At 50.4% G+C, this 11,413-nt stretch overlaps 1 protein-coding gene across 1 annotated transcript in view; it reads left to right on the top strand.

The window, feature by feature from the left end:
* The window catches only part of CACNA1B (calcium voltage-gated channel subunit alpha1 B), a 225,353-nt gene that overhangs the window by 96,657 nt on the left and 117,283 nt on the right, over nt 1–11,413 (top strand). The window contains exon 7 of the mRNA XM_015644531.2: nt 9,633–9,736. Within this exon, the coding sequence (XP_015500017.1) occupies nt 9,633–9,736 (104 nt within the window). The remainder of the gene's footprint in view (nt 1–9,632; nt 9,737–11,413) is intronic.

The raw sequence follows: 11,413 nt of genomic DNA, 5'->3' as shown, positions 1-11,413 counted from the left end.
ATATAATATAATATAATATAATATAATATAATATAATATAATATAATATAATATAATACAATATAATATAATATAATACAATATAATATAATACAATATAAAATAATATATAATAAAATATAATTATAATATTACAATACAATACAATACAATACAATATAATAACCAGGGACTATATATTATATGATATGATAATATAATAACCAGGGGCTGCTGGAGCTGGGGGCTGCTGCTGAGGGAGAATATTTCCATGGTGGACTCCAAGGGCAGAGTCTGGGTGAAGAATTCATTGTGCTGGGGAGGGAGGAAGCGATGCCATTGCTCAAGAGAAGCTTTGGGAGCCTGGGATCTGAGTCCTCCTGAGCCCTGTTTTCCCTCCAGCCCTAGTTTTTAAATTAAGATAATTTCTGGATGATTTTAGATCCTCTTGTTTACGTGCTTGGTGTTTGTGAATGACAGTGATTCATCTGGTGCTAATACGGGCTCTGTGGAAGTGGAAAATCTTTTACAGAGGCAATAGTACAACTCTGAGCAGAAATTCCCAGTTCTGCCCAAGCAAGAACCTTCTTGTCCATCATCAAACCCTCCTCTGGTTGCCATGGGAAGCTCCCCCTTTTTCTGCAAAGGGAAAAAAGCCCAAAAACTTTTTGTGCCTGCCCATGAATTCCTCAATCAAAAGAATTCTTTTGCTAGGCCGAGTCTAAGCATTCCTTCCAAAGAATATTCCTTGCAAAGAGGGAGCTGCAGGGATGAGTTTGGAGCTCAGAGCTTTCCCTGGGACCCTGAGTGGATTGGGAAGGGGTTGGGGCTCCTTGCTGTCCTTCAGAGCCAGCAGGGTTTTCCCTGCTCTGTTCCCTCTCTGAGGGGCACTCAGGCCTTTGATTTGCCCCAGGAACTTCCAAGGAATTGAGAACTGTGTTTGTGGTCCTGGAAAATCAAACGTGCTCCATCTGGAGCTGTCAGAAACCTCGGTGCTGACTTCCACCTTTCATCCTTCCTCTCCAGGAGTTCAAAGCTCCATGGTGGAATTTGCTTTGCAGAGCAGGGGCTCCTTGCAGGAGAGGAGAAATGTCAAAGTGCACCCCTGCTCTCTTTTGATCTTAATGGCAAGAGATTTTCATGTTTCTTCTATTTCCTGCTGCCAAATATTAGTGTCCAGTGGTTCTTCCATGACTGGGGACTGGGCCTAACCCAATATCCTTGTGAGTAAGGATGAACAGTTCAAACAAGATATAAATCTACCTTAAATTGAATCCCAACCGGAACTTTACCCTCCCTGAATTAAAATAGCTTATGATTCACTCGGTATTTTTCATTCCCTTTTTGTGCCTTTGAATTTCTTTATTCTGAAGAAGATACAGAAATGAAAGGCTGGCATGTGATTGTTGTTCCATTCCCAGTGTTCCATTCCCAGCCCAAGCCAGAGATGGTTTTGTTGGTGGGATGGTGTTGGGGCTGTAGGGACAGAAGAGACTCTCTGGTCCCAGCTTGGAGAGCTCACATGGGCCTTTTTACAATTATGGAATGGTTAATTAAGCCTCGGGGCCGTGCCCATTCCCTGGGGGATCCAGTGATGGAGCAGATGTGGGAAGGGAGGAGCCAAGAGATGAGGAATGAATGCTGAAACCTGCAGTGCCCACAGGTGTGTGAAAGAATGTCACCCTGCTTTTGTCTGCAGCAGATCCTGTTCTCATCTCTCAGCTTTTCAGAGCATCTCAGAGCCAAGAGCACACAGCATCTGCCTCACAGCTGGGCCACAGGTTTAGTGTCAAACCCTCCATCCCTGAGCTGAGCAGAGGTTACCCCTGGGCCTCGGTGCTCACCAGGGCTGAACTTCTCTTGTCACTGTGAATTTGCTCCTGGAGGTGCTGGGGGCAAAGGCAGCATCACCTGCTGGTGTCTGCACCCGTGATGGAGATGGGAGCTGAGCTCCTGAGCTGTGCACGCTGTCTGTGCTCTCTCTTCCTCCCTGCAGCTTCATAAAGGAGAGAAAACAAATCTCCTAACGCTGTTAGTGCTCAATTGCACTCGAGTTAGGGAGATTTGAATTTGCTAATAAGAACCAGCCACCTTCAGCACGCACATAAATGATAATTCCCAGCCTGTGGCTGTGGGGTTAATGTTGATTTTGTTGATTTTGAGGCTCGGTATCACCAATCATGAGCAGGAAAGTAGGGCAGTGATGGCAGGGTTTGGAGCAGGCAGCCAAGAGCCTGGCAGCAGCTCCAGTGTGGGCTTGGTTTGAGAGGGAAAGGCTGGGGGAGGAAGGGAAAAAACCTTTTAGGTGCTTTTAGGGGTGACCAAAGCCTTGCACAAAAACCCCAAACCTCAAGGCAAAGTATTGATGGAGCACAAAAGCACGGTGGGAATTCTGGATGTGTGAAACCCATCCCAACAGACAGAGCCCACACGTGGCCTCTGTGTCCCTCTGTGCTGGCACACAGACTTTTTGCCAGTTGTGATGTGGATTTTATCCGTGTTTCCTGCTGGATTTAAACCTCCTCCATCCCATTATGTGGGGTTTTTTTTGAGTATCAGACAGATTTATTATTATGTGGAAAAAACAGTATTTTAGGTCAAACTTCATTCACTTTGCTGATCACTGGTGTGTGACAGACATCTCAGCACCTCAAATTTCAGAAATTCTTGTGTAAACAGACTCACCTACCACCCATGTGTGTAAAAATATCCAAATTTCTCCGTGCCTTAAACCCCTCCCTGGAGCTCTGTGTCCAAACTCTCCTGAGCAGCAGGTGGAGTGGATTTCCCAACTCCCTTTTCCCCAGGGAGAAGCCTCACTCCAGTCTTTGGAGCACCAAACTCGTTACTGATGGGACCTGGTTGGGTTTGTGCAGCCCAGGAGTGTCACAAATTGGTGTCAGCATCCCTGGATTTGTAGGAAAAATCCCTCGTGGAGCACTGAGCATGCAGCACAAACTTCTGTGAGAGGAAAGGCCGTGGTGGAAGGGGGAATCTGCAGAGCTGATGGATCCTGTGTGAGCTGTCAGCACAAGAATCCTGCAGCAGTCCCAGCTCTGTCCTGGCTGATATCCATTATTCCCACTTTCCTCCTGGATTCTGGAGAGCTGATGGATCCTGTGTGAGCTGTCAGCACAAGAATCCTGCAGCAGTCCCAGCTCTGTCCTGGCTGATATCCATTATTCCCACTTTCCTCCTGGACTCTGGAGAGCTGCAGTTTGCCAAAGGGACGATTCCCAGCTCTTTTAAGGGATACAGGCTTTGCCTGCCTCCTCCTCTGCTTTGCAGAAACCCAGAGATGCTGGAATAGGAGATGTGTGGAGCAAGCCTAAGGCTAAAAATTTCAATTTTTAAGTTTAAGGAATATTTAAACGCCAGGAGCTGTGGGTGTTTGTGGCTGTGCTCTCCATCCTGCCGGGACCCCGTGCCCACGTGGGCATTCCCTCCAAGCCTGAGAGGATTGAGACTTCCCAACCCTGCTCAGGGAAATTACCCAGCTCAGAACAAGCCTGTGAAGCTGAGCAGGAGCTGAAGCACCTCCCTGAATCTTCTGGGGTTTGTTTAATGTCTCAGGGAGGATTTATTCCCAATGACTGTGGGGTGGCCACCTCCAGGTTTAATGGGAGACATTTCAGATATGCAGCAGGAGGGTGACATGTATCAGACAAACTTCAAGGGTCTCTCCAAGGCAGCAGTTCCTCTCAGAAAAGCAATGAAACCTCTCCTAACAGCAGCAAAATCATGGGGGCTTGCCAAGAAAAACACCTCCAGCTGAAGAAATCCACTGCAGCTCAACATGAAAGCACCGAGGGTACAAACAGCTCTTAAAGATCATCCCATTCCCATTCTCTGCTCCCTGCCGAGGACAGGGACAGCTCCCACCACACCAGGCTGCTCCAAGCCTCATCTAACCTGGCCTTAAATCCTCATTTTCTCCCAGATAAGTGCCCAGGGGGCTCAGAGAGGGGCTGGGCAGGTTTTTACTGGGGCAAAACTTCCTCTTGGAAACCTCAGCCACAGGCCTGACCTTCCTCACCTGGAACGTGCCTCACCTGTCCCCACCAGGAACAGTCTGGACTGGGTTCCCATCCCTAATTCAAACCCACAGCTGCTTAAAAATAAAAGAAAGGGAGGAGAGGCTCGGAAATCAAAATAAAAACATTCAGAAGGAGGCAGAGTCCCTTGGCCAGCCTGTTATTTTTGATGGTGGCAGAGCTTTCCCAGTGCCAGGCAGGCTCATGAATAAAGCAGCCGAGTGAGTTCACGCTAGCTGGGGAGAGAATGAATTTTTTATCAAGGAACCCTGTTGGCATATTTATGTATTGATATATTGGTGCCATAAGCCTTTGGATCAAGGCATAAAACAGCAGTGGTTTTGCTTTTTCAGCCTCCCCAGCTCTGGAGAAGGGGAGAAACAAAGGGGAGGATTTGCTTCTATTTAAACTTGGCTGAATTAACATTAATATTGCTTGCAACAACTACAGTTAAAATGTGTTCCTACATCTACTGCTATTGTGCAAAATTAAAATGCTGCCAGCTTTGAGGATTTAACCCAGAGTCTTCTCGTATTTGGGTTGATTTTATGCATTTGGATGCTTTCAGAGGCAAGCCCAGCTCTGGGTTGGTGTATGTGGGGGAATTTTATCTCCCTTCACTCTGGCACTTTCTGAGTCCTGTCAGGGGAAAGAAGAAGTGGAAAATGAGAATCCTAAAGGGGGGAGGGGTTGGGGGTGATCAAGGTGTGTGTGAGTGTGAAAAGGAGGAGTGGATCTGGAGTGATTTGGGGTGAACTGGGGTGATTTAGGGTGATCTGGGATGATCTGGGGTGATCTGGGATGATCTGGGGTGATCTGGGTGTGATCTGGGATGATCTGGAGTGATTTAGAGTGATCTGGGGTGACCTGGAGTGATCTGGGATGATCTGAAGTGATCTGGGATGATCTGAAGTGATCTGGGGTGAACTGGGGTGATCTGGGGTGATCTGGGTGTGATCTGGGGTGATCTGAAGTGATCTGGGGTGAACTGGGGTGATCTGGGGTGATCTGGGATGATCTGAAGTGATCTGGGGTGATCTGGGGTGAACTGGGGTGATCTGGGGTGAACTGGGGTGAACTGGGGTGATCTGGGATGATCTGGAGTGATCTGGAGTGATCTGGGGTGAACTGGGGTGATCTGAAGTGATCTGGGGTGATCTGAAGTGATCTGGGATGATCTGAAGTGATCTGGGGTGATCTGAAGTGATCTGGGGTGATCTGGGGTGAACTGGGGTGATCTGGGGTGACGTGGTGAGCCCTGAGGCTCCCTGGGGACAGGAGCAAGGAGCCAAAAGCAGGCCCTGGGGCACCAGTGAAGGGATGGGATGGGCTGGGAGAAGGATGCTGGAGCAGGCCAGGATGTTTTGGCCATTTCCTGGCGATGGGACGGGGTGGGAGCAGAGCTGCTGCTGGTCCTGCAGCACCGTGAGAACCCCACATTGGTTTGGGCTGGAGGAGACCTTAAAGATCACCTCATTCCACCTCCACCATGGGCAGAGACACATCCCAGCAGCCCAGGTTGCTCCAAGCCCCATCCAAACTGGCCTTGGAGACTTCCAGGGATGAGGAAACTCCCTTTGGAGCAGCCCTGCGTGGTCTGGGGAGCAGGGCCATGGCAGGAGAGGAGATGAAAGGTGATAAAAAGGCATTTCTGAGCTCTGCAGCACAGGGCAAGCAGCAGTTGGCTGCTTTGGAGTCGATTGTTTGAAAGCATATCTTGGGATGAGTTAATAACCAGACACAGCTGGCACCTTGTTAACAGGGCCTGAGCCAAAGTGAGGATTAATCCTGCCCTTGCTCTGCTCCTGGACAGGTCACAAAAGGCCTGGTGGTGGGAAGAACAGCGTGCTGTGCTGGAGAATGCCCTGTTCTGCTGCTCAGGGCATTAATCCTCCCTGCAGGACAGCAGCCTTTGGCTTCTGAGCCTGCTGCAGCTGGCAGTGCTCCCCCCAGATCCCTGCACCCCCAGAGGAGCTGGCACTGCCTGGGGACACCTGCACAGAGCGGGGACAGAGCCCCTGGATTCTGCCTTTTATATTTCCCATCTATTTTAATCCTGCAGTTGTTCAGTGTGTAACTCCAAACTCCACACACACTGGGAGCTGCTGCTTCCCCACTTTGGGCAGACACAGCAATTCCTCTCCAGGCCTGGCAGCCAAGGACACCTCAGTGCCTCAGGCCCCAGAGATGGAAACAAAAGGGACTTGGGGGCAGCAAACTTGGGGGAAATGACTTCATTCCCTGCAGCTGGAATTGGGGGATGAACCCCAATGTGCAAATGGACCCAACTTATAAAAGTGTGAAACCCCTGACCTGTGGCCCATTTTTGGGCCCTGGGGGGCTTTGTCTGCCCAAAATGTCCCTGAAGGCCCCTCAATAAATAAAACTGCTTTTTATTCCCTTGACTCTGTCTGGCCTCTGTTTTTAGGTATCCCCAAAAGGCATCAATAGGGAGTGACCAGGGAAAGGTTGTCCTGTGTCCCCAGCAGGGACAGCAGCTCCAGGTGATGGAGCAGAGTCACCTGGAACAGGCTGGAGAGATGTTCTGGGGGATTTAGGAATTGGGGTTTGGGGTATTTTAGCCTGCTGGGTGCATCCTGCTACAAGTGCCAGATCAGGGGTGGGAGCGGCTGGGGGCTGAGCAGAGCTCAGACATTTTTGGGGGAGCACTCCAGGGGCTGGACAGTTTGTGTGGGCTTTAAATGCTTGAGGTGGAGATGACTGTGGCCCTGAAAGTGCCCCTGAGATGCCTCAGTTTCCCTCTGTGAGTTCTCCTCGTGCTGTCACATTTAGGGGACGTGGATCTTTCCACACCTGGGGCCAGCTGTGGGCATTGCTCAGGGGCATGAAGAGCCCCATGGCTGTTTTTATCTGCTCAGGAGCAGTGTGAGAGTCCCCTGTGAGCCCCTCCTCAATTTCTGGATGGAATTCTGGCACACTGTGTTGAGCATTTCCTTTCTCTTGCCCTCCTGTTACATCTCTGTGGGCACAAGTGGCGCTGACAGACGGCCAGACGTGAAATGTTGTAGCTGGAACATCAAAATTGATTTGATCTCTTGGCTCCTCCTGCTTAATGAGTGAGCCCAGTGGCTCTGTGGATGAAGGGCTGAGAGCAGACAGAGCTGCCTGTGACACTCTGGGGGCTTTTCCTGGGGGAAGGAGTTTGGTTTTGCTGGCAGCACACAGGTTTTGAGTCATTAAAGCATCTCCCCCTGGCAGAGCTGGTGCTGGACTTTGTTCTCACCTGGGAGCTCTGGGAAAGGTGTTGCACATCCAAGAATAGTCTGCTTTTTCAGGAGCAGTTTGTCAGCACTTTTTCCTGGGGTTTGTCACCGTATCCCAAGTGGAGTTTGTCCTGGATCCTGGTGAGTGAGGCAGAGCAGAGCCAGGCCCTGCCCTGAGCAGGAGGCAATCCAGCAAATGCCAGGGATGGGTGCTTAATTGGTTGTATCTCAACACATTTCGTTTTTAAAGGCTTTGATCATGGCATGGAATTGTGGATCTGTCGCCAAGTTTGGGCTTCAAATGGAGAAATAAATGATAAACGATCATTTGGCAGCAGTGAACCTGCTGCACTCCCTACATGTGTTTATGTGGTTTTCCCTTCTCCCATCTGTTCCTTCCTCCTCCCCAGGGGCTCTCCAGCCCCCCTTGCCTGGCTGACAGCATTCCCAGCCTCACAGAGCCATGGAATATCCCATGGAGCTGGAGGGTCCCATGGAGCCCTCCCTGGATGGGACCTGCTGGCTGTGACCAGAGATGTTTGATGGGCAAGATGAGAGCTGAAGAGCAGCCCCTAAATATAAAACCCTGGGATTGCTCTGAAAATTGCCCCAGACACTTCCCCACCCCTCCTTTATCTCTGTTTCCAGACAAATGGTGCTGCAGGCAACACCTGGAATTGGCTTTACTTCAACTGCTTTTGCCAATTGGTGTTTTGAGAGCATTTTCTGGGGGCTCTGCCTTCGGGCAGGGAGGAGAGCTCAGAGTTCCTGTTTTTCTTTACTCTGCAGGAGGAGGGAGAAGGATGAGGAGAATGTGTTTAGGTCTTTTCCTTTCCTTTTTGCTCCCCTTCTCCCTTCCCCCCCAACCTCAGATCCTCAGATTGCCGCATTCTTCCCTCACAAGAGCGGGATTTGCATTTTCCTCAGCGCTGGGATTCTGTCAATGGCCATGTGGCGTTTTCCTTTTCAGCACTTCCCCAAAGAGCTCCCTCGTGGCTGATGAATGCAGAAAGTTTCTCCTGAACTCCAGCAGCCTTCCCTCCCGTTCATCTCCTGCTCAGGGCGGGTTTGGCTGGCAGGAGCTGAGCGAGCAGATGTGGAATTCTGTCATTCCAGAGATCCTGGGTTTCTTGTCGGGGTGGGAGCAGGTTCTGGGCTTGCCTGGCTTTAGGGAAAGCTGTGGTTCCCTGCTGGAGCTGCTCAGTTCAGGTGGAAATGCAGTGCTGATGCTGAGCAGAGGGAGTTAGAGCCCAGGTGGGGAGGGAGGAACCTAAACAGGGTTAGGCCACCTAAAAATGTGTTTTGGTCCTGCAGCAGGGTCAGCCTGGAGCCCTGGAACTGTTTAGGTTTAAAAAGGGCTTTATTGTTTAGCTTGGAAAAGGTCCTTGTTCCCCCAGTGCTGACCCATGTCCCCTACATGGCTTTTAAATCCCTTCAGGGATGTGACTCCACCACTGCCCTGGGCAGCATTTCCATGAAGGAATTTTCCCTAATATCCAGTCTAAACCTGTCCCTGTTCCCTGGGAGCAGAGCCCGAGCTGTGCCCTCCTGTCTGGGACTTGTGCAGAGCCAGAAATTTCCCCTGAGCCTCCTTTTCTCCAGGCTGAGCCCCTTTCCAGCTCCCTCAGGAATTCTCCAGCCCCTTCCCAGCTCCCTCAGGAATTCTCCAGCCCCTTCCCAGCTCCCTCAGGAATTCTCCAGCCCCTTCCCAGCTCCCTCAGGAATTCTCCAGCCCCTTCCCAGCTCCCTCAGGAATTCTCCAGCCCCTTCCCAGCTCCCTCAGCCTCTCTTGGGGCTCCAGACCCTTCTCCAGCTCCATTCCCTTCCCTGGACACACTCCAGTCCTCAAAGTTCTTGAGGAGCCCAGAACTGGACACAGGATTTGAGGTGTCCCAGCTCAGGGGTGGTCCTGCTCTGGTCCTGGCAGCACTCCTGGGACAGCCCAGGTGCCATTGGCTACCTGGGCACACCTGGGCTCGTGTCCAGCCACTGTCCAGCACCCCCAGGGCCTTTCCCAGCTTTCCAGTCCCTCTGTGCCCCAAGGACAGGACCCTTGTTGACCCTCAGCCCGTTTTTGTGACCCTGTGGACCCACCCTGGGCTGCAGGGCTCCAGCACATCCGTGTCCCACCTGGTGCCACCTGCGAGCTCCATCCCCTCCCCAGGTCACTGACAGAGAGAGCAGAGGGACAATCATGGTGTGGATGTCGGGACAATCGGTTCTGTGGCTGGAATTTCAGCTGGTGAACACAGCAGGACTGAGCAGGACATCAGTGGTGGACACTCCTAAGGAATTCCAGGGGGAATCTCCTCGGCCCTGCAGGTTCTGTCTGGTGTTTCCTTTCTGAGGTGAAGTAATTCTTGTGTTTGTTTCTCCCTTTTCCCTCTGTTTCCAGACAAATGACGCTGCAGGAAATACCTGGAACTGGCTTTACTTCATCCCTCTCATCATCATTGGCTCTTTCTTCATGCTCAACTTGGTGCTGGGCGTCTTATCAGGGTAAGGCACACGTGAAGTTTTGTCCCACTTGGGTATTAGAAGGGAAGATCCGTTGATTTTAGCACTGGGGGGGAAATTACTGAGAGAAAGGGGTGACACCACGCTGTGTCCCCTTCCCACACATCTGTCCTCTCCTTCTGAACAGCCCCAGGATGGGGAACAGGCTGGTGAAAATCTGAGATGATTCTGAATCCAGGCCCAAGAGTGAACTCTGTGGAGTTAGACTGATCTGGGTCAGTGCAGCCAACGTTTCCTTGTGGCCTTGAAAAGCCATCAGGAACCTGCTGGTGCCAATAAAACACTGGAGTGGGACATGGAAATGTTAATGATGCATTTGGTGCAGCCTGGGGAAAGGGGAAGCTGAAACTCAAGACAATTTAAAGAACCCAGGTTTGGGATTTGTTGGGTTTTTTTTGTTTTCTTGCATTTGATTTTTTTGTTGACTTGTTTTATTTGTTTGATCTCTCCCTGCTTGAGCCAATGCCTGGATTTTTGTGTTCAAACCCCAGGGGTCAGCCAGGGGTTTGGTGTTTGTTACAGCTGAGTTTTGGGTTTGGACCTTTGCAGGGATCAAGGTGCCAAGTCTGAAGCTGGAACATTCCCAACGTCTGGGGAAATGTGATCTGGAATTAACACACTCCAGGACTATAAAGCTCCCAGACTTTGGCACCTCATTCTGCACTGAGTTTCTTCTTAGATCATGCAGGTGATTGGGATCATAGAGATGTGTTAAAACCTGGATTTTTTTTTTTCTGCCTCTTGGCAGCAGGGGAAATAAAAATGAATTCTTGCTGCTGTGTGGTAAAAGCCCTTCAGTGCTGCACCTTTCCTCTTTCTTCTTAGAGTGACTGGAGAAAGTGTTTTCTAAAGAACATATCAATGCTGATTTGTATTATTTTGTTGTTATTTTCCTCCTCAAAGCACAGGCTGTGGGCAGCAGTGTTTGAGGAGGGGAGAGGGCTGGGAGAGAGGCTGTGTCTCACCAAGTTTTGCTGGCCCATCCCTCCAGCCCCTCAGGTGATTTTATCCCTGTTCCACAAGCTGGGACACCTTGCTTCCCAGAAACTGAGGTGGCATTTTCTGAGAGTGGAACAACTGCAGTGGTGAAAATGTTTAGGAATTGGAATCCATGGTGTGTTTCTCTTGGAGCATCTTTCTGTGCTGACTGCAGCAGGGCGTTATCTTTATTAGATCGTTTGTAAACTCCGTGTGATCTAGGTAGCAATAAAGGGGAATACGACTTTTCCACAGAAAAGAAATAAAGATTGGCTTCCTCTGGGGGCACCACGAGATTGTTCTGACTGCAAACCCTGGCAGGAAGTGCTGACCCAGCTGCCCTCCTGTGCCCCTTGAACACGGGGTCATTTGCTGCTTGGGATGCCACGGCTTCACTTCTGACCACAAAATTCCCTGGGATGATCCCAATGAATTTTTTATTGAACTCTTCCCATGGTCTGCAATGAGGAAGGAGAAATCCTTGTGTGGAGTTGAGAAGTGCTGCCCCACAGTGAATCTTTCTCTGAATTAATTCTGATTTCTTGCCCTGTGCCCCCAAGGGCTGGGCACCCCATCCCCATCCCAATTCCCATCCCATCCCAATTCCCATCCCATCCCATCCCATCCCATCCCATCCCATCCCATCCCATGGACCCCATCCCATGGATCCCATCCCATCCC

This window comes from Parus major, chromosome 17, assembly GCF_001522545.3.
Source record: "Parus major isolate Abel chromosome 17, Parus_major1.1, whole genome shotgun sequence".
Lineage (NCBI taxonomy): Eukaryota > Metazoa > Chordata > Aves > Passeriformes > Paridae > Parus > Parus major.
Note: the sequence above shows the minus strand (reverse complement) of the source record. Positions and strands in the feature narration are given on the sequence as shown.